The following is a 22036-nucleotide window of genomic DNA, read 5'->3' on the forward strand; positions in this document are numbered from 1 at the left end:
CCCAGGGAGCCGAAGCAGGCTGGGATTGCCGGATCTGCCGCGCAGGGGGACAGCGGGGGCCCGCTGGTGTGCTGGGATGGGTCCATGTGGCGCCTGGTGGGAATTGTCAGCTGGGGCCGGGGCTGTGCTGAGCCCAACCACCCCGGGGTCTACACCAACGTGGCTCAGCTGCTGCCCTGGATCCACCAGGTCACCCAGGTAAGCCCAGCTCTGTGCACAGACAAATCCCAGGATCCCTTTAGGGCAGCCTCTCTTCTGGTATTGATGGCTTTTTTCGTTTCCTTTTTTACTGATTTTATTAGATCCACTAGAAATGAGGCAAGGACAGACTCCACACAGCAACACTGCCCTTCCCACAAGTGAAGAACAGCCCAGGACCGGCTCCTCCCGACTCTCTGTAACCCAAACAGACTCCCAGATGTGCTCAGTATAAATAGTTTATTAAAGAAAATAGCAAATTACAATTCTGTGAACAATTAACAGGAGAGAAGTGTTTTTCAAAATAGGTGTTTTTTGGATGACTGTGTTTGAAGGGGCAGGGGATCCCATGAGATGTCAGTGTTCTGGGAACAGAGGGGGAAAAACAAAAACAGAGGGGTTCTGCAAGGACTGCAGTGACATGAGAGCCTCAGCCCCTGCAGAAATGCCTGGAAATGGGAACAGGAGTGGGACAAAAGTGCCAATGACAAGGAGACAACAGAATAAAACATTAAACTCTGTGACTGAAACTCTTCTAAGCACTACAGGGTAGGAAGGACTTTGCTCCATGTGTGCAGCACCTTGGTCTCTGGGCTAAGTTCAGTGAATGCTCTCACTGAGTTTTTCAGTTAAAATAAATGTACAATAACCCAAGTGTCAAACATAGCCTTTTGTGACTTCATGCTGTGAGTGCACCTTTCATTCCCTTTTTATTTTGGTTTACATTTCTCTCATCATCCCTGAAGGACAGAAAACACAACAGCAGAAAGACACCAGAGTTACACAGGTCACACCCAAGAGAAACCTAAAGGAAGGAGCTGAACTGCCTTCTACAGCTGGGAAAGTGACAATGGAAAGTTCTAAATCAGTTTGAAGATATTTTCTATGAAAAATAAGAGAATTTTCATACTTGTGAGAAATCCTGTGACCTGATCAATGGTTCATTCAGCACAGGATCTCCTTCCCCCACATCCCTCTCTAAAGTGTCTCTCCCTTGAGGTCTGCTCCTCAGGGGAAGCTGAGGTGGGAAAGTCTGGCACTTCTTGGAGGGATATCAAAAGCTCTCCAAGTCTGTGGGCTCCACGTATGGTTTGAGGGACAGAAGAGGTCACGGAGGGGCTGCAGGTCCCCTGATGTAGAACTGCATAGAAGAGTCCCAGCTGAGCACTGCAAACGCCCAGCCTGAGATGAGGTTACACAAACACCGAGCCAGGAAATGCTCCTTCCCCCCAGCCAAGCTCCAGGAAGCACCTCCCCAGTCCCAAAGTTTTTCAGACCAGTACAAGAAAGGTGAAATTAAAAAAAAAAGTTTGCAAGTGTCAGTTTGCTCTTGCTGTGTCACAAGAGGCAGGTGTAAACTGGAGTCACTTGATCTTGGCCAGGGCTGCTGCTCTCCTCTCTGTGTTCTGGAACAAGGCTCGGATCAGACTCTTCACCTCAGCTGCTGAAAACTCCTCTGCCAGAGGCCCCTTGCCATCTGCCCACCTGCATGGGAGACAGGGAGAGCTTTGTCACCAAGCTGCCCAGAAATGGCACCCCAAACAAGCCTCCAAGGACCTGTGCCAGGAGCTGATCCTGACCCCTGTTAGCTCCTGCCCTTCCTCTGAGCTCCAGCTCCCTGGCACAGGTCTGGAGAAGCAGCTGGAGAGGAGAACACCTACTGATCCACAATTTCTTGGAGGTTGGCCTGCAGGATGATCATCAGCTCCTTGAATGTCATCCACTTCTGCACATAGACTGGAACTTCCTCTTGGTACTTCTTATTTTTGTCTTCTTCAAGCAGAGGGGTGAAAACTTGGGGTCCCTCCTCCACCATGATCCTGCAGAGTGAGTACAGCCTGTCTGCATCCTCTGCAGAGATATCCTGGAAGGGGGAAAACAACAACAGAGAGAAAAAATCAACAGAGAGAAGTGAGGTTTATTTTCAGAGTGCAGAGTCAAATGAAAAATTGAGATTATGAGAAGAGTTTCTGGAGGTGACAAATGCTGTCCCCAGCATCCCCCATGGCTGTTACCTCCAGGGCAGCAATCCTGGTGACAATCTCTGCCAGGGCTGTGTTCAGTAAGGCCCCCATGGCCTTGCAGTACACGTTCACAGGGAGCACATCCTGCCACACCATGCCCAGCCTCCTCAGCTGGTGCAGCACCTGCAAGGCAACAGCTGAGTGTGACACCAGACAGAACCCTGGGAAAGGCACCAGGGGGTCAGGTGAGTACAAATGGGCAGAAACAATGGAGCAATCCTGCTAAAGACACAGCCCAGGACAAAAAAACACAAACCATCACGTCAGAAAATAGATGTTTTAGCAGTTCCACAGGTGTCAGGGCTGAGATGACACACTGCACCCTCCCCAGGATACCTGCAGGCACTGGGATGTTCTTTCTCTGCCTTCCTTACCTGCTTTATGGCTTTATTTGCTGCACAGTAATTCTCCTCATCATCCATGTTGGAAAAATTCCTGGCACTCGAGAGCCTCTCCAGGATTTCTCCCTTCTGCACTCGCATCTGGGCCAGAAAACACTCTATCCCTTTAGGAGCAAAACAAGCAGAGAAGCAATTAAGCAATTATGAAATCTGCTCTGCCTATTTATGACTCTAAGTGCTGAATAATGAACTTGCTACAATGTTTTATTTTTAATCAAGTTTCCAGTCTCCAAACAGTCTCCCAGAGCCAGTTTAACCAGTGAGCTCTTGTGCAGCTTGCGTTGCTACAACACTGCTGGGAAAAAAGCAGAGTAGGAGAATGAATTGTGGACGACTCCTGCTAGCTCACACAAACTTATCTCTGAATTTATTTCTGTAGAATAACTAATGAAAAAGACAGAGCAGCAGATCCCAAAACACAGTGCTACATCTTGCTGGAAACTGAACTGTTCTTGGGACTAAGAAGATACAGGTTTCAAAGAGCCAAAACTTCCTAATTCAGAAAATGTTTTTGCCTCTTGTCCAAAAAACACCAGTCCACTGCTGGCACTGAGTGAGCAGCCAAACCTCCACAAAACCATTCAGCAGCAACTGCCAGGGTGAATTCCCACATGATCCACAAACACATTTCAAGAGGGGAAGGTGGGGAGTTACCCAGCCTCCTTATGCCAGGCACCAGGTCCACGAAGGTGGCAGCCCCGTTGCTGAGCACGCTGGTGCTGCGGAAGCGGAACTGGTGGCCCAGGGTGAGCAGGTGGTGGGCGATGTACATGCAGTTGTTGTGGTGGATGGCAGCCAGCTGGGGCAGCTTCTGCAGGTTCTCCCTGGCCCAGCAAGAAGGGAAAAGGAAGAAATAGGTTTATTTAGAGCTGGTTCTGTTAAAAAAAGTGGTCGTGTCTATCCTAGAGAAACGCACGGTCTGTCAGCAGATGGTGCTGGCAAGGCCTGGCTGACATCAGAGTAAAAACATTTGACCTCTCACATCCTCACAGGAACTGGCAGGAAAAGAGTCTGAAATGCCATTTGAACCCTGTGTTACCCTGTTGCACTATATTAGGAACGTGAAGCAGTACAACACAGGCTCTCTGTCCGAGTGTCACAAGAGAGCAAGTTTTATTATTCCACATCTTCTTTTACAGACAGCTCCGAGAAGGTCTGAGAGGTAAAACTCTCATTGGTCATTAAACCAACACACCACTACTACTGGGCAATTAAAAACTACACCCCTTGACTATTTCTTGCAAGAAAACAACAGGGATCCAAACAGCACCTGCAGAGGTTGTCCTTCTTCAAAGACTGCTTGGATTCCTCCTTAAAATTCCTCAGGCCACACTTCCTCAGGCCAGTCTGAGAAAGTTATGTGACTTGGTTTCACACAGGCTCTGTACTCCCTGCTTTCTTTCAGCATCCATATTATCCCACACTGTTTCCAGCCATGGACTTTCAAACAGGAGTAAATTTATTAGAGCAAAGTCACAGTGAGGAAAAGGGAGAGAAGTTCTCTGTCAGGCTTGTGAACGTTCCATCTTCATTGCTGTTCTTTTTTTTCACAGGAAAAACATCATGAAAAACCTGTGCATCAGATCTGAGGTCAAAGCTACATGGCTGGAAACAAACACAGCTGTGTGAGAACTTCACCCAGACCCTTGATGAGAAGACTGACAACACAGAAACTCTCAAGCACCTGCTTTGCACAGGTATGGTTTAATGAGAGATTGAACAGTTGATTTTTGCTGCTGGAGTCCCACTTGTAGTGGACAGCTGGGACTGTTGCAACAGGAGTATTGCCCCTCAGAACAGCCAGTATGGACACACTCACCTGTGGTACGTGGGCACCACCTCGTAGAAGAGCTGGAAGATGTTCCTGACACAGTCGAAGAGCTGCACACAGCTACAACGGAAGGAGGGCTCATGTCAGCCTGGCATTAATGTCCTGTTCACAGCTGACCCTCAACCTGCCCCACAACAAGGTTTTTTGAGCAGAAGCACTGGCACAAAGAGGGAATTGTCAGGATCAATAACAGCACTGTCAACACTCTGGAAAACTCACAAAGGCTGTGGTGACCTTGAGGTTCGGTGTGGAAGGGAGACACGTGAAAGCCCAGAACAAAGGGGACACTGTCCCTGCCCCTCCAGGTGTGCAGGAACACTCAGCCCTCTCTCTGCCCCTTGAGGGCAGCTGTTACCTGGGCAACTCTCCTGCTTCAGGGCTGTGGTCTGTGCTTGTTGAAGTTAAGATTGTGTGGATTCTGTTTGTTTTTCCCCAAGAGCCCTGCCAACTGCAGGGCTGGAGCTCCCTGCTTTCACTGGCACAAAGTCAGCAAGAACTCTGCTCACAGTGAGGCCAGCACTTGGTTTTGGGAAAAGGAGATGGCTTTGATTTTTCTAAACAACTGACTTTTCTAAAAACCTGAACTCCAAGGGCTGCTGAACCTGAAGGACCAGCCTGCAGCAGTGTCAGTCTCCTGCCCAAACCCAAGGATACATCCTCCAGCCAAAACAAGACTAACAACTCAGTCTAATTTTTTGGCCTTTTCTATCCTTTAAAGTTCTTTAAATCTATTACCAGATGTTTGGTGTTGCTAGAGGCTGACACACAAGTTATAAATAAATAAATCAATATTGATTTGATAAATAATGATAACTAATGATAATGCCAAATAATTCCTACCAGAGATCCGTGCTGGCTGTGGCCTCCAGCAGGGTGTGATAGGCCAGCTCCACCAGCTGCTGCACCGAGGAGCTGATGCGGCAGGTGGGCAGGCACAGGGTGAACGGGCTCAGCCTGCTCTCACTCCCCAGATTCACTGTCCCACTCTGCAGGAGACTGGAGGGTCTCTGCATTTTTAGGTGGTCTCCTGAGCCAGGATCAGGGAGCTCTGGGAGGGCTAGGCTGGAATCAGGTGTGATCTGAGGGAAAACAAGAGAGGGGGTAAAAAAATTTACAGCTCAGAAAGGAGAATCTGCCAAGATTAAAAAGCACTGAATGGCAGAGATTGAAGACTCAAGTTAAACACAATACTGCAGCACTATTAAAAAATATTTAGAGACTGTTTTCCAGATGGAAAAACTGTGTGAGGCATCCCCAGTCACCTTCACAGTGTTGTGTATTTCTGAGGTCATCAGGTTCCTGGCTGCCATGATCACATCCTGGCACTTCTTGTTGGCAAAGTGGGAATCGACATTGCAGGCGTATTTCAGCAAGGCAGTCGTGTCTTCCTTCAAAAACTGCATCTTCTTCAGGGCTTTCTCAAATTCCTCTGTGGATTCAATCACCTGAGGAGAGCAGATGCTTGTTAGCACAGTCCCCTGAAGTCAGGGAACAAAATAAAATTTGGTATAAAAGCCAAAAGCAAAGGATGAACGAGGTTTTGGAGGGCATTAACCACTGGAGTGCCATCCCACTGGGCTCTGTGCTCAAACCTGAGGAGGGTTTTGGGACCCACCTCTTTGTACTGCTCCAGTTTGCTGCTGTTGGTTGGGATGGAGTCCACCAGGCAGTTGTGGATGAGGCAGTCTGAGAGCTCCTCCCAGATGAGCTCCCCCAGCAGCTCTGCCAGGGTGACTCTGCCTTCCTTTCTGCCTTCCCCAGGCTGCTCCAGAGGCACATCTGCATCCCAGAGAAGAAAAATGGATTTTAATACAGCTGCTTCCTGGGCCAGACTCTCCATGAGTTCAAAAGCCTTCCCTCCATTTTCCTTGCACATAATGCACATAATGCTGGTTAACAATCAAAATTCTCATTAAACGAACAATGTACTGCTCACAACTAATTCCCAAAGAGAGGAACTACCTACTTAGCAGGTGTTTGTGCAGAACTTCAAAAACCAGTTTGATCTTGTCAAACACCTCCATAGGAGAGGACTCGTTCAAGACAAGCTCCTGGGACCTGAACCTCAGGATGAACACATCTGGCTGCTCCTCTGGGACTGGCTCCAGAGATGGGTGTGAGATCAGCGGCTTCAGGATGTACTGCAGCAACAACTGGCCTGAGGAAAAGGGAAAAACAGAGGTTTTCCAATAGCAGATTGCTCTAGGGAGGTGCAGCCCTGACTATTCTGGATTTGGAGACTCAAGAAGTGGAAGGAATAATCCCTTCATCAGCTCTACCAGGGAATTACTGATGAGGTAAAACTCTTCAAGCATCAGGCTATGAAACCACACAGTCATAGATCAAAATAAACCCTGAATTGTCAGGAAAGGAGAAATAATTCCAGGTGGATAATGGGATAAATATTTTCCTATTAAAAAGAGCTACAGCATTCACCTCACTGTGAAACACCAGCCAGGAGAGGAAGAAGTTTTCCACTGTCCTGCTGGAGTGAAGTGGATCTCACTATCCATGTTAAAAAAGCCTGAACTATCCCCCTGAGCTACTGGGGCTGTTTCTGGAGTCTGTCTTACCAAAATCTTTGAGCCTGGAGTGCAGCTCCCCCAGGACAGCCAAGGCCTGCAGCACAGCAGCCACGGGTGGCACAGCAGCGTCCTCGTCCTGAGGCAGCAGCGTGTGCAAGTGCAGCTCCGACAGCACCACGGCCTCCAGGCTGCTGCTTCCTGCACACAAACCACACCCAGGGCTGTCACAGAGTCACACAGAAGCAAAGATCTACCCCTCTCCAGAGCAGGAGCTCGCTCAACCCCCTCAGCCCAACAGTTTTACTGCACGTCCCACCCTGCAGGTTAAAACAGGCACTTCAGTAGGGCAGAAAGGGTGAAAAAAAAAGCCCTGTGAGCACCTTTGGAAGGGGGAAGCTTCCACACAATGAGCTTCTGCCACTCCTGCCTGAGATGGTAGATCAAGTTCTGTGTCTGCACCGTGAGCTCTGTGCCCAGGGCCTTCAGGATCTTCAGCTCAAAGCCCCTGCGGGACTCCAGGCTCCTGAGGCTGCTCCGTGCCTGGTGGGGGAGAGCAAACACAGCTCAGGTAATCCCTGAGCCAAAGCATCCTCTGGAACTCACTCAGTGCATCCACCACCACTGCCAAGGGCTCACTGGTACCTTCTCCAGCTGCTGAGCTGCTGCCACGTACTGCTCCTCCAGCAGGGCAGAGCTGCACTCCTTGATAGAAGAATCAATCTGCAAAGGCCAAACACACACAGGGGTCACTGCAGCTCTGCCCTCATCCAAACCTGTCAGCCACAGGCATTCATCCAAAACAGAATAATGTCTCACACTGAGGAGCAGGATGCTTTTGCTCCCCCTCCTCACCTCCTGCAGCTTTTTCAGGATGCTCAGGACCAACGTGTCCCTCTCCAGCTGCTGCTTCAGCTCTGTGAACTCTGCAACAGCAACGTTTAGATCTCGCTGAACCTAAAATAACAACATTTTTCAGTTCATTGACCGCATTTGTTAGCTCTTCTTAAATTTCATTTATCATTTATTTCTGTTCGTAGAATAATTTGGTAACAAAGAAAAAAACTCCATCCTTTTTATTCCTGTGTTACACCCCCTGCCACAGCCAAGGCTGGTCCCTCTCTCTGAAGGACAGTGTGACACATTTTTCAACCCACATGAGTGACAATCCCTTAGTGGCAGCTCTTAATGTACACCCTGGTGCCACCACAAGGCATTCTTTAGGGCTGATAGCACCCAGGGATCTTAGTCACAGAATCACTCCGGATTTGGGATGAAATGGAGCGGAATGTCCCCTGGGAGTCACCTCGTTCTCGATGCCCGCCTTGAGCATGTCGATGTTGTTGGCCAGCCCCTCCACCTGTGCCACCAGGTCCTCTGCGCTCTGCATGCTGGGCAGGAACTCGCTGTACTTCTTGTTGATCATGGTGCACACCTCTCCCTGAGGACAGCGAGCAGCAGGACAGCGTCACCCCGGGGGCAGAGGGACAGGGCCGGGGCAGCCGGGATGGAGCAGGGCTGGGCTCCTGGGGCAGAACCAGGGCTGGGCACCCTGATCCAGCTGACCTGGGCTGGATTCCTGGGGCTGAACCAGGGCTGGGCACCCTGATCCAGCTGATCTGGGCTGCACACCCGGTCCAAAGCAGGGCTGGACACTCGAGCTGACCCAGGGCTGGGCACCCAGTCCTGACCGGCTCCGCCGCAGCGCCGGCCCCGCGTCTCTCCCCGCGCCCCCTCCGTTCCCCGTCCCTCCGCCGCTGCCGTCCCTTGCCTTGAGCTCCTCGACGCGGCGAGAGAGGCGCCCCACGCGGGCTCCCAGATGCTCCTTGTCGAGCCGGCCCGAGCGCGCCAGCACGGCCGCCACCAGCGAACCCTCCCGCGCCGCCATCGCTGCGCGCCCTACGGCGGCCGCGAGGGACACGGGACCGCTGCGCGGAGCAAGAGCGGGGGACCCGGGTTCGAGGCTGCGGGGGGACAGCCGGAACTGGGGCTGAATCGGGGACCGCGGGTTTGGGGACACGGGGACCCAGCAGCAGTGGGTGCTGAAGGTTTATGGCTAGCAGAGGACACCAATGGGTGCCGGGGCCGTGGCTATGTGGGACAAGTGACTGCAGGGGGACATGGAAATTCTGGGAGCTCCCTAGCTGCTGCAAGGGTCTCTGGATGCCGGGGGGGCTCCATGGGTGCCGGGGGGGCTCCATGGGTGCCGGGACACCTGCGGATGCTGCTGTGTTCTGTGGCTGTGCAGGGACCTGGCGGTCCTTGTCGCTTGCGGGTCCGTGGCTGCTGGAAGCCCCTGGCTGCAGAGGGTCTCTGGCTGCTGGAGGACCCGAACCTCAGCCCACCACATCCTCCCTGTCCTCCCACGGCTGTCGGGCTGTGCTGGGGTGAGCAGGCAGGCGCAGAGCCCCCCCATCCATCCCCGGCTGCCGGGGAGGGAGGATCAGCCCCCGGCATCCGGCGGCTGCCGCAGCCCCGGGCGGGCGGTGCCGCGTGGTGAGCGGCTCTCCCCACGTCCTGCGAGCGGGGACAGAGCCAGCACCGCCGTGCCATGACGAGGGGAAAGGTCCTGAGTGCCTGGGCACTGCTGGCCGGGCTGGCCGTGGCCAGCTGGGGGGTCCAAGGTGAGTCCGCAGGTGTGGGGTCAGCGGCCGGACGCTCGCCCTGGTCCCTGGATGTGCTGGGAGGGTGCTGGGATGGAGCCCCAAGGCTGGGTGAGGTTTCCCAGCAGGAAAGGTTTGGGATGTCGATGGGGAAAAAGGAACCAGTGCAACAAAGGATGGGGGGAGCCTGCTTTGCCCAGTTTTTTTGGGACAGCCTGATGTGATGCTTCATCCCCGTGAAGGAGCTCTGAGCTCTGCACTGCTGTCAGTAACTCAGGGGTGAGGCTCTCTGCTCTCTTCTCCTTCCACAGGGCAGATATACGTGAAGGAATTCAGCGGGAAGGTGTTCCTGGAATGTGTGCGAGGCCAAGGCAACAAAAACATCACCTGGTGGAAAGATGGGAGCACTGTCGGGCACGAAGCACAGCTGGACCTGAGCGCGGTTTATGATGACCCCAGAGGTCTCTACGTGTGTGAAACGGGGGGCCAAAGGAAAAGCCTCCAGGTGCACTATCGCAGTAAGTGTTGCACATCTGCTTTTCCAGAGCCAGAACTGCTCGGGGTTTTCACCCAAGCCGAGTCTTGAGGGAATTTCCCCTCATCTGGGAGTGTCTCCACCGGTTTGCTGCAGGTTCCTCTGCGTGTGGTGTCACTATGACAGCTCTGCAGCCTTATTTAGTGCCCTGACTTGCTTCTGTGGCCCTGCACTGGGCATGGGGGCACGTGGCAGCTTGTGCCAGTGCCCTGGGTCACACAGCAAAGCCAGCTGCTCTCTGTTGGACTGGCAGAGCTGGCTGAGCGCTCTGGGTGTGCCCCTGCCCTCAATGTCCACGTCTTTTTGGGCTTCCAGTGTGCCAGAACTGCATCGAGGTGGACGCTCCCACCATCTCAGGCATCGTCATCGCAGACGTCGTGGCCACGCTGTTCCTGGCAGTGGCCGTGTACTGCATCACTGGCCACGACAGGGGACACACGTCACGAGGTGAGGGGTGGGAGAGACCTGAGTGCTGGGCCTGGCACCTCTGGGAGCTGTGTGTGGCACCCAGGGGCTGCAGCCAGCTCTTGGGTTTGTGTGTAAATGTTCCCCACACTGCCCGTGTCACCCCTGATCCCTGACCTTGACCTTCTTTCTTCCTTCAGCTTCAGACAGACAGAACCTGATCGCCAATGAGCTCTACCAGGTGAGTGTGGGGACACCCCTGTGTGTGTGGGGACACCTTCAGCACCCCTGTGTGTGTGTGGGGACACCTTCAGCATCTCAGTGTGGAGAGAATCTTGCCAAAGGCTGATCCAGCTCGCCCTCCCAGGGCTGAGCAGGTACAGTTTTGGCTCATCTGCCCTTTTTTTCCTCCCCCCAGCCCCTCAGAGAGCGGGAGGATGAGCAGTACAGCCGGCTGGCTCCCACCCGTGCCCGCAAGTGAAGTGGGAAAACTCTGAGCCTCTGAGACTGCCTTCATCAACGAGCTGGTTTTGCTTGGAGGTCCCTCCAGGATGGGCTGCTTGCAGCCCTGTGCTCATTCCTTGCACTTCTACATTCCTGCCATTAAAGATGAGCCTGCCCCACAGCCTCTCTGCTCCATCTGTTGTGTCCAGGTCCTGGGGAACGCACCCATGGGAAGGGATCTGGTGTCTTGGAAGGTGCACATGGGATGGGATTTGGTCCCTGGCAAGGCCAGGTCTCCACTCCCCAGCCCCATGTAGACACAGCTCATGTGGTCTGAGCCCCCAAAACAGGACACAGACCCCAGACAGGGCCAGCCAGCATCACCTCAGCCTTGGAAGGACAAAGAAACATTCCCCTGGTGCAGGTAAGCACAGGGGCAGAGCTGTTTCCACTGCAGGGGTGCTGATCCTGCTGAGACAAGGAATGTGTGGGATGGCACTGGCTGGGGTGAACACTGGGGCAGACTTGTACGTTGATGTAACCCAAAAATGATGGTAGAAACACTGGGTGTAACAAAATTTAGGGGGTTTTGGAAGCAAAATTTAGGCCCTGTACACCCAGAGCCTGCTGGTGGGCTGAGCAGGCGTCTGTGCAGCAGCTCTGGCTTGCAGAAGGTGAGAACGTGGCCCTGGGTGGTTTTGGAGCTGCTGGGGGTTGGTGCTGTGCTGTGTGTCTCTCACCATCTCCCTGCTCAGGGTGCAGGGCCTGTTGTGGCAAACGAGCCCAGCTGTGCCTCAAAACCGCATCCTGGCGCTGCTGGGCTTCACCTCCCCTCCTTCACCACCCCCAGCCCCTGCTCGCTGCTGCTTCCTCTGCTCAGGGGCAGAAACGGGGCTGGCTCGACCTGAAACAGGCATCAAAACAACCCACGGGCCCTGCTCCGCCTGTGCCAGTGCTGCTGGGCCCTTTGGGGGTTTCACTGCCTGCCTCTGCCGCTTTGGCAAATGGAGGTCAGGCTGTGAAGGGGAGAGCAGGACGAGCTCAGAGGCAAATCCCCCTGAGAAGGATCTGCTCACAGCCCAGGGAACCACCAGAAACAAGTGGAGGCACTCAGGGCAGAAATTGAACAGGAGCAGGAAGAAGTGTGAGGGGAAAAGGAGACCAGGAGCCACCAGTGAGCCTGCAGTCATTTAATGAGACGGAAATCTCTTGCCAGTGTGCTCATTTCTGTTCCCTGATGGCAAACCCAAACACATCCCTGTCCGGTGGCCACCTGGCTTATCCCAAAATGCCAGAGCTTCAGCAGAGCTGCAGAGAGCTGGGAACAAGCTGGGCAGAAGCGTTTGGTCCCAGTGCTGCTGGCTTCCAGCCTGTCATCCCCAGGAATTTCAGATGCCTCTGGGCCCCAGGCCTGCATACAGCTCCCGCTGGCCTTTCCGGATGGGCTGTGGGAACAGCAGAGATCTCGGTTCAGCAATCCTCACAGAACGTGGAGAAAAGCAGAAGAGAGCAGGGGCAGTGCACAGGGAGCTGCAGTTCTGCTCCCAGATAAATCCCTGTGGCAGCACCAGGAGCAGGGTCTGCACCCTCACCACCCTTTTTCCCCCACTGCCAGGAAATCTTGGAGCTTGGCTGGATGTTTCTTCAAGGATAAATGAGCTGGCTATCAGCCCCAGCCCTGGCTATCCCTCCCCAGCCAGCAGGGATGGAAAGCTCAGGGACAGTCCTTACCTCATAGTCCGGGTTTGGGACAGGGGGAGGACGCTGCATCTTCTGGCCTGAAACAGAGACACAGAGAGGGTGAATCCTTGGGGATTCCTGCCACGAGGGACCTCCAGGCTGATCCCAGGGCCAGGCACACCATGGAGCAACTCCCATGGATTTATTCCCAGCTGCTGCCAGGAGCTGGAGGGTTGGCTCCAGCACGAGGGCCTGGGAAATGGCTTTGGCACAGCATCCACTCCCATCCCTGCACATCTCCAGCCTGGAGAGCACACAGGGGAAGCAGGAACACTGACTGGGAGCTCGTGGGGAGCAGAGGATGCCCGTCACGCCATGGGGAGGTGGGTTTCTGGGTGCCCTGAGGATGGCACAGGGAGCAGGGATGTCTGGAATGGCTCTCACCTCGTGGCCGACTGTCCCCACCAGAGCTGGCTCGTCCCTTCCTGCCTTTGCTGAAGTAATAGACCAGGATCAGCACCCCCAGGGTGGTGAGGAGGTCTGCAGTGATGATCCCTGCCACGGTCAGGGCGTCCAGCTCCTCACAGTTGGCACACACTGCAGGGAATGAGGGTGGGGAGATGCTCAGAGCCAGGGAGAGCCCAGGTCCCGCTCACCTGAGCGCTGGCACAGGGCTACAGGCAGCCAGGAAGGGGAAAAGGGCAAACTGAGAGGAAAAGGGAGATTCCTTCTGCCAAAAAATGGCTCTGGAACTCTTTCACTGCCCACACAGAGGGAATGGCCCTGGCAGCACCACCTTCATCCACCCCAGCACTGCCAAACAAGTGTCAGCTCCCAAAATCTGCCACTGGCATGTGCGGGGTCAGGGCTCTGCGCTCACCTCTGGCATTCAGGTACAGCTGGCGCTTCTTATTACCCGAGGAGCAGCTCAGGTTGGCAGGAGTGCTGTCATGGTCCTTTATAACAAACTTCCTCTCCGTGGTGTCCTCTGTTCTCCCAGACAGGTCCCACCGGATGCCCTCGTCCTCAAAGGGACACGTGATTGTCACCGTGGTGCCAGAAATCTCCACCAGGAACTCCTCTTGGGAAAAAACACCAATGAGAAAGGAAACCAAAGGCAAAACTCAAATATTTCTACTGTTTTTTCAGTCATCTACAGTCTTTGCATCCCACTAAATACTACAGAACACAGTAAAATTCACTTACCCTCCAGTTCTTCATCTGCAAAACAGAAAATAAAGAGTGTTAAAAAATCATCCCACCACTGCCTCACTGCTTGGTCTTGTTGGAAATGCCCAACACTGCTGATAATTAGGGACCAATTTCTCCAATCAATAAGATTACTGCCAGTAAATGAACAGTGAATATTTCTATCCTGAAATATTTACAAAATTCAGATCTTTCTGTTTGACTCTTAGTCCTCACTTTTGAGGCATATTTGGGGTTTTTAACATGATAAATAGTTAAGGATGGTGGAAAAATACACTTACCCTGTTGAGCTGTGGTGCCAACTGCAAAGAAATGAATAAGAAATATTAAGTAATTGAGTTTCAGATATCACACACCTTTCCTACTGCCAGGACATCCTTTCTGAACTCAGCTGCTTGAAAGAGATCTTTCTAGTCCCACATTTGTGCTGAAGGCATCAGAAATATTCTGTTGGTGAGACAGGATGTTGTTCTGAACTTGGAGGCCATTTTTAACACAGTTTAACGCAGAATGGAAACCTGAATCATTTTCCGACCCAGCTCGGAAAAAGGGTTGTTATTGCAAGAGGTAAAACCCGAAATTCTGCTTTATTGTCATGGAGCAAGCACTGCTGGAAAACCCTGGTAAAAACCTCTGTCCTCTGCAAGAGAACTCGCTGCAGAGTGGGATCCTGATGTTGATTTAATGCTGTTAAACAGTTTATCTGTGTGGATTTTCTGCCTTGTAAGAAACAGCTTGCTCCGTGGAAAGCTCTGGAGCTGGAGTATTAAAGAAAGAGTTTTTAGGAGATGTGAATCAGATCTGCGACTTCCTTTAAAGACATTTGTCTTCTTACAAAAAGTAACACAAGTTAATGATTGCAGGTTTGAATTCCCCAGACAGCCGACTTGGCTGGAGAGAAGGTGACCCGATGATTTTTATTTTACACAGATGAATTTAAATCTGACAAAAGAACTGGCCACCGATAAACCACATTTTCTACCTTCACTAAGATGGTTATTTGCAGCACTTTGGCAGAGCAGTTGTAGTTTTATTGTAACAACTCTGAGTGGATTACCTCGCACGCTTATCTCTCCTCATTACTGGCTCCTTTAGAGCCTTTTTGGGTGCTCTGCTCTTCATCCTAAACCAGCGGGGCATCCCAAAGCTCGGGTGGGAGCTGCCAGCACACCCTGAGAGCCCACCAAGCCTCACCTTATTTACCCGGGATCGCAAAACGCTTTAAGAGAAGTGCTCAGATAAAGGATAAAACCAAAATTAAGAGTCTGGAACCTTGACAGTTCGCCTGAGGTTTGGGGACTCACCTGCACACAGCAGCAGCCCCAGGAGGGGCAGGGACTGCTCCAGCCTCATCCTCGTGTTCCTCCTGCTGCTCCTCTCCACCACATCAGACCAGCGTGGCTGTGGCAGGAAAGAACACGGTGGCTTTCCTAGAAAGAGGCTCTGGATTGTTTTTCCCAGAATTGCTGTGGACCCGAGTGGGGCTGGGGGACTCACTCTTTCCAGAGCAGCCAAGGCAGACCCAGACATGCGAAATAAGCCCAGGTCAGGAAGTGCGGAGGTTCAAAATGTCTTCATGGGACGTCACCACCAGCCAGGGGAGGCTGCTGTGCTCTGCAGGGCCCGGGACAGCTCCTGGAGCTGCCCTGGGAGCAGCAGGAGAGAGAAACGAGCTGGAATCAGATTTGCCATCAGGACCTTCCCAACAACTTCTCAAAGTGAGAGTCTGAGAGGTTCCAAATGCGGCAAACGACTTCATGTGGAATCAGGGATGGGTTGGGTGGGAAGGGACTACAAAACACATCCCATCCCTGCCATGGACACCTTCCAGTGTCCCGGGCTGCTCCAAGCCCCATCCAGCCTGGCCTTGGGCACTGCCAGGGATCCAGGGTCAGCCACAGAGGCTCTGGGCACCTGTGCCAGGGCTCCCCACCCTCCCAGGAGCAATTCCGTCCCAGTATCCCATCCATCCCTGCCCTCTGGCAGGCTGAACCCATTCCCCCTTGTTCTATTCCAGAGCTGCTGACAAAGAGCCCCTCTCCATGTTCCCTGCAGGTCCCTTGCAGGTGGGAACACAGGAGCAGCACCCAGAGCTCAGCACCCAGAGCCGCTGCACGGGCGCAGAACCGGGGCCATCGCTCTCTGCGCATCCCCTGCGCTCAGCCCCTCTCCACGGGCTCTCCGGAGATATCCCAGCAGCATTTTTGGGAGCTTCGGGCGCTCCCCTGGAAGTGGCCTGGCCCCGCTAGAGGGGGCTCCTGGCCCGGCCAGCGCCGCACGCCGGGGCCGGTCCCTCCCAGCCGGGTTTGGGGCAGGACTGACCCCCGGTGGCACCGGGCCAGGGCACCCCAGGCTCTGCTGCCCTCGCCATGGACACAGAGGGAATGATGCTGTGCCCCGTTTTTTATTGGGGTGCTCTCTTTGGCCGTCAGGGCTTTCTTTTCCTTATTTGTGTTTCCAAGTGGAACGTCACGGAGTTTGGGTTGCTGGTGAGGTGCCAGGGACGTGTTCTTCTCTTAAAAGCTGGGAGTCCACTTGTTTTGAAAGAAGATGAAGGTTAGCAAAAGTCTGCAGGCAAAGGTGGGAACAGGGGCTGCTCCCAGCCCTGGGCAGAAACAGGATTAGGAAGTTACAGCAAATTGGCTGATAAATTTTAAACACAACCTTAACAAAGCCCCAGAGTGACAAATATTCACTGTGGCAAGGGAACAAAATATGTTGGAATAGTAAGTGAGAGGAAATCTGGGGAGATGAGGTGATGAAGGGCTAACACGGGCCCAAATCACTCCCAGGGAAATGGAGATCCTTGGTGTCCCGGAGCTGCTAGCAGGGATGTGGCAGCACACACAGGATTCCGTGTCCTGTTCTGGGGACAATCCAGGCAGCTGGCAGCCTCAGTGCTGTTTTTCCATCTCCAAACGGCTGAAGAGAGCTCCCCAAAGAAACTGGGGCTCGGACACCCTCCCCTTGCACCCCCGCGAAGGAAATCGGCACCAGCCGCAAGTGGGACCGGTAAGCTGGGGTGACTTCTTGGGACGGGATCATGAACCGAACACAAACACTGCCACGGGCAGGGATTTATGGCCCTCGAATGCCAGCATCCTCATTCTGCCATCACACAGGCACCCATGGGTCTCGCACTCTCCCAACTTCCAGGTGCCGATTATTGAGTGTCCCACGGAATTTCCCTTGTGGAGCACGGTGGTGTTTCCCCATTTTCCGCTTGATTCTCCCAAAAACTTCCCAAGCTCCAGGCTCCCAATCCTCGGCTGCAACCGAGGAACGTTCCAGTCATTGTGGGGTAGGTGTCTGTGTTTGGTGGGACGTTCCCATCCTCTGGATGAGTGTCCGCTCTGCGGCCACCGCCGGTCAGCTTTGGGCTGCTCTTTTTCGGATCATTTGCAGGTTTTTGTGTCGAGAGAATGGCTCTCATTCCTTCGAGCCACCTATGAACACCTCCAGGCAAATGTTCTTTTACCTCCCACAAGAGGGGAGTGGTTTCGGGTGGCGGCTGGGAGGAGGAATGATTGCAACACAAAAGAACAGGGGAATATGGGAGGGAGAAGAAATTAACCTTCCCTTGGGAATCTCGCTGATTTACGGCAGAGGTGAGCGGGGCTGGGCGCACCTTGGCAAGGAGCGCAGGGCGAGCGCTCCCCTTCCCTCGCCGGCAGAGCTGGGGGCAAGGAATCATTCCCGTCGTGCTGGGAAGACTTTGAGAAACTCATCCTTTAGCCGGTCCCGGAGAAGCCGGGGCGGATTTGTCCTTGCAGCCCCGGCCTGGTGTCCCCGATGCGCGGCCGCACCTGGCTGGGCGCTGCGCTCATCCTTGGGGCGCAGCTCCGAGGTAAGGAACCCTGTCCCCTCTCCTTCTCCTGACCCCCTGATCCTGATCCTGGCCCTAGGGCAGAGGATTTCCCCCCGTGCTTGCTGCGCTTCTTTCCGTGCGGGGCTCGCTGGAAGTGGCACGAAGCGCTTGAGTTTCTTCCCCAACAGGTTTTGGTGTATTGGAGCGGAAGAACATCCATCTCCTCCTCTGATCTCCTCCTCTGCTCGGGTTTCAACCTTTCCTTTTTCTCTCCTGCCAGGAATCTGAACTTTACTCCCAGCCTTTTTTTTTTTTTTTTTTAATTTCCTTGCTACCTTTGTTCCTAAACAGTCTGGGATTGTCCAGGATTGCCCCGGCTTCAGATCCTTCACACGGCAAAGGTTCCAGGCACGAAAAACCCACTTGAATTTTCGGTGGTTTATATCAAAACACCTGGATTTTAAGAATAACACATCCTCCTTTCCCAAATGCATCAGCACACGGATGTAATCTGCCTTGGGAAAAAAAAAAAAAAAAAAGAAAAAAAAAAAAAAGAAAAAAAGTATTTTACTCTTATTTCTCGCTTAGTTCTTTTCAAGGAGTTTAAAATGAAAAGATTTGGCAGCGAATCCGTGTTTGAGCCACGTGGTCCCTGCCGGTGAGGTTTTCCACGTGTGAATACCTTCCATGTTTTGGCATTCCAAGTATTTTTCCCTTTGAGATAATGAATTATGTGGAAGGAAGTATTTAGTCATAAATTATTTACAAATACGTCTTTATTATGAAGTTATATTTTACAACCCTAGATAAGCTTTCTTTTTTTTTTTTTTTTTTCGTGAATCACACTGGCCTGAGTTAACTTCCTGTGACAGGATATGGATATTTTCGATTTCCTTCACCAGAAAACCATTAATTTTTCTTATTTTTCACTTTCCTCCTCTCATTTCCTTGCTCTCCCTCCTGCTGGTTGTGCCTCTTCCAGGGGAGCATCGAGTGAGCAATGCTCAGTTATTTTTAATGCAGCAGCCATGGTGGTTGTGGGGATGTTTCTTGGAAAAACAAATCCACATTTACTTTGAGGATTTCCTCTGCAATTCTTCAACCTAAATTTACCTGTAGCTGCCCAGCTGGGCTATGAAGCCTCTAAAACTGGCTCTGGATATTTCAGTGAGAGCAGTTTCATCATAGTGCACACGAGGTTGAGTAGAAGGTGTTTAAAGGGAAGTTCCAGCATGGGAAACAGCAATTTCTGGGTGGGTTTCAGTCCCGTTTGGAAGGGTTTTTCTGTATAAATCTGCAGTAGCAGCCCACTGGAATGTGCCTGGGACACTCAGGTTATCCCTTGCCAGCTCAGTAATGCTCCCGGGAGCTCAGGCTGATAAGGGCAGTGATTTCCCCCCTGTGTTTGCCCCGCAGCGCTGTGGCTGGCGGCAGCCGTGGAGGTTCACACCGCCAAGGAGGTGGTGGCCGTGAACGGGACCAACCAGCGGCTGAAATGCACTTTTTCCAGCAGCAGCCCTGTGAGCCAGCAGCTCTCCGTGAGCTGGAACTTCCAGCCCGAGGACCTGAGCGCTCATGAGCCGGTGAGTGAGATCCCCGTGCTCCGTTCCAGGGCTGCCCCAGCCCCCAGCAGTGACTGGGTACAGACACACCCAAAACCCACCAGTGCCTTTGGATCTTCGTCACTCGCAGTGATTAATCCACGTTTTGTTTATAATCCCTGCCTAAAAAACACGCTCGTGTTTAGTTTTGGGTGATCAGGGTTAAAATGTTTGTGGCTTTCCGAAGCTGGATCTGCTGACACCGCAGCCGAGCCCTGTCTTAGGTGACATCCTGAACCTGACAGGACTTCAGGAATGTTCCAGGTGCCTTCCAGCCCAGGCCATTTGATGTTTCTGTGATTTTTATAGGTGTTTTACTACCTGAAGGAGCCCTACAAGCCCCCCTCGGGAAGGTTTAAAGAGCGAGTCACCTGGGATGGGAACATCGAGCGGAACGATGTTTCCATCATCATCTGGAACCTGCAGCCCAGTGACAACGGGACCTTCACCTGCCAGGTGACAAACTGGCCAGATGTCTATGGCACCATCGGGGAGGTGCGACTCCGGGTTGTGCAGAAAGGTGAGAGGCCAAGAAACCCCCCAGAGCTGTGTGGATTTAACCAGAGTGACCCTCTTGCACATCTGGGAAAATTATGGGACAAAAGGGGCTGTCAGTAGAAGGCATGAGGGAAAAAGAGGAGCCCGAGGACAGGTTTTATTCACAGATACGGGATCCCAGCCTCCTCCCTCCTGTGTGTCCCTCTGCTCCATTCCTCTGTCTCTCCCCGTGCAGTGAGTTTCTCAGAAATCCATTTCCTGGCCGTGGCCATCGGATCTGCCTCTGTCCTGATGATCATCGTGGTGACAGCTGTGATCATCTGTCGGCAGCGTCGCAGGAAAGCGCGAGACAAGAGGCTGGAGGTGGCAGACACGGAGCGGTGAGGACGGGGCAGGGAGGGCGAGGCTCCTGGGAGGGCTTGACAAGAACCATTGGCTCGGACCCTGCTCTGAGCATCTGCAATGCAAAACTGCCAAGCCAATTAGCGGTAATTGGCTGTGTGCAGGCAGAACAGAGCCCCAGGATGGACAAGCTCTGGAGTCCTCGTTTGGCTCTTGCCCTTCTCAGTGGCTCCTCGCTCAGAGGACGCAGATGCTGTGGTGGTGGGCAGCTGGCCACCCTGTCCCCTGAGCTGTGGTCACCACACGGCTGGCACACTCAGCATCTCACCTCGGCTGTGCTGTGTGTGACTCAGGACATCCTGCTGCGCAGAGTGACACTGATTTGGGCTTCTTTTCTCTTTTTTCTTTACCCATTTTTATAACAGTAAAGAAAAGGAGAGCCTGAAGATGGGGGAGGAAAAAGAGCCCATTCCACTGGAAGATTAAAGGCCTTCCCTGGTGTGCACAATGCAGGTACCCATCCAAACCTTCTCCAAGAGAGATTCCCTCGGGTATTTCCCTGCCATGAACAGTCTGAGGCCACAGCCACACTTTGCTGCTGAGGATCCTTCAGAGAGATCTGAACAATCCCTGAACAATCACAGCCTCTTAAATGTACAAGAGATTTTTCCACCCTGGTGTTAAGGAGCATTTGTAGGAAAGCCATTGTTGCTGCTTTCCATGGCATTCCTGCTTTGTAGATGAAGAGGGATGAATTACTTCCCTTTTGTCAGATTTGAATCTGCTTTTTGATTACTTTAACCTTTATTGTTTTAAAATTACAGCAGGAAGACTGACACTGTTTCCATATTCCCTGTCTTTGCTTAAGCGTGTCAGCATAAATTTTACCCACAGTTTCTGAGGTCAGCAGTTGCCTCTATTATTTTGGTTTTTGACAATAACCCTGAGTAATGGATGTTTGTTTTTCTTACAATCTTTCTTCTCAGGTGCTTCCAAAGCAGTTGGTGAAAGCTTGTAATTTGGGGTGTTAGAACAAAGCTGGATTACAGACGCCCCACGCTGCCTCTGCTCAACCTGAAAGTCTTGCACGGAAAGAGGGTGACTTTACATGAGTTGTAAATTCCCTCCAGTGAAGCACAGCAGGAGGATCTTGCCCCATGAACAAAGAACTTTCCTTCATCTTCTCACCTGCGGAATGTGAGCACGGCTTCTCTGGAAGATGAAAGTGCCAAGACTGACTGAACCGAGGGCTGGGAGGTGTTTGAGCAGATGCACTCCTGCACCTTAGAAACCACAACGTGCCTTTGTGTTGCCCTGGTTTTATTCCCTGAGAATCCTCCCTGAGAAGGAAGACTGAGCAGTGAGGTCTCAGCTGGTACAACAAACACCCTTGGAATCCTTTTCTACATTAGATGGACAGTGTTAGAGCTGGGCAAGGTGTGCTGTTTGTTATTAGGGGTAACATTCACCAGCTAGGCTGGTTTGCACATCCATCTCTTGCAGCTTTGGGAGGGTTTGGGGGTTGAGGAGAGTTTTCTGTCTGGGTTCAGCAGCTCTCCCCATTCCCATTCCCACTGTCACTATCCCAGTGCTCCCCTCTGTACCCCAAAACTGGAACCCACGGATCTCTAACAGTGTCTAACCAACCCCAAACCCATCCTGTTACAGTATGTACCCATCCCCAAATCAAAGCCTTGGCCTGTTTGTTTGTAGAGTGTTTTTATGGCTTTATAATGTGTTATATATTCCCTGACTGTTCCCTGGCTGTTTTCATTTTCACTCACCTGTGTTGTAAATAAAGGCACCTTGCTGAGAGCTGTGCTGGTGTGGCAGGGGGCTGTGATCTGACACCTGAGATGAGCAGATTGTTCATCCCCAAAATCTGATTCATTACCTGGCGTGCAACAAACCAATAATTAAATACTTCAGGGAGAT

General features: G+C 52.5%; 4 protein-coding genes across 6 annotated transcripts; 2 read left to right on the forward strand and 2 right to left on the reverse strand.

Annotated features, from left to right (window-relative positions):
* Positions 1 to 419: 419 nt before the first annotated feature.
* ZW10 (zw10 kinetochore protein) lies at positions 420 to 9440 on the reverse strand. Its single transcript, XM_086861487.1, has 16 exons — positions 8748 to 9440; positions 8283 to 8417; positions 7832 to 7933; positions 7622 to 7699; positions 7360 to 7519; positions 7028 to 7177; positions 6421 to 6612; positions 6070 to 6233; positions 5717 to 5899; positions 5295 to 5533; positions 4443 to 4514; positions 3278 to 3447; positions 2597 to 2727; positions 2214 to 2345; positions 1860 to 2062; positions 420 to 1683 (listed from the first exon to the last, which is right to left on the reverse strand). Exons 1-16 carry the CDS (start codon positions 8862 to 8864, stop codon positions 1563 to 1565), a joined length of 2349 nt encoding a protein of 782 aa, XP_086717613.1. The 5' UTR covers positions 8865 to 9440; the 3' UTR covers positions 420 to 1562.
* Positions 9441 to 9505: 65 nt separating this feature from the next.
* Positions 9506 to 11144, forward strand: LOC111939276 (T-cell surface glycoprotein CD3 gamma chain-like). The gene is made up of 5 exons (XM_023941415.2): positions 9506 to 9600; positions 9891 to 10097; positions 10430 to 10561; positions 10720 to 10760; positions 10938 to 11144. The coding sequence occupies exons 1-5, from the start codon at positions 9528 to 9530 to the stop codon at positions 10998 to 11000; spliced, it is 516 nt and encodes a 171-aa protein (XP_023797183.1). The 5' UTR covers positions 9506 to 9527; the 3' UTR covers positions 11001 to 11144.
* Positions 11145 to 12138: 994 nt separating this feature from the next.
* On the reverse strand, positions 12139 to 17014 carry CD3E (CD3 epsilon subunit of T-cell receptor complex). Of its 3 annotated transcripts, none has more exons than XM_023941414.2 (8): positions 15350 to 15410; positions 15157 to 15253; positions 14134 to 14154; positions 13850 to 13864; positions 13524 to 13724; positions 13088 to 13240; positions 12695 to 12741; positions 12139 to 12408 (listed from the first exon to the last, which is right to left on the reverse strand). In XM_023941414.2, the coding sequence occupies exons 1-8, from the start codon at positions 15380 to 15382 to the stop codon at positions 12352 to 12354; spliced, it is 624 nt and encodes a 207-aa protein (XP_023797182.1). In that variant the 5' UTR covers positions 15383 to 15410; the 3' UTR covers positions 12139 to 12351. The 3 variants fall into 3 exon arrangements, with proteins under 3 accessions (XP_023797182.1, XP_086717620.1, XP_023797181.2); XM_086861494.1 differs by having other exon boundaries at positions 15157 to 15282; positions 15350 to 15372; XM_023941413.2 differs by having other exon boundaries at positions 15157 to 17014.
* Positions 17015 to 17354: 340 nt separating this feature from the next.
* On the forward strand, positions 17355 to 21916 carry LOC111939295 (myelin protein zero-like protein 2). Its single transcript, XM_023941437.2, has 6 exons — positions 17355 to 17699; positions 19077 to 19243; positions 19571 to 19781; positions 19995 to 20139; positions 20527 to 20614; positions 21088 to 21916. The coding sequence occupies exons 1-5, from the start codon at positions 17645 to 17647 to the stop codon at positions 20585 to 20587; spliced, it is 639 nt and encodes a 212-aa protein (XP_023797205.1). The 5' UTR covers positions 17355 to 17644; the 3' UTR covers positions 20588 to 20614; positions 21088 to 21916.
* Positions 21917 to 22036: the final 120 nt, after the last annotated feature.

This window comes from Cyanistes caeruleus, chromosome 23 (assembly GCF_971803275.1).
Source record: "Cyanistes caeruleus chromosome 23, bCyaCae1.hap1.1, whole genome shotgun sequence".
In the NCBI taxonomy this organism is placed as follows: Eukaryota; Metazoa; Chordata; class Aves; order Passeriformes; family Paridae; genus Cyanistes; species Cyanistes caeruleus.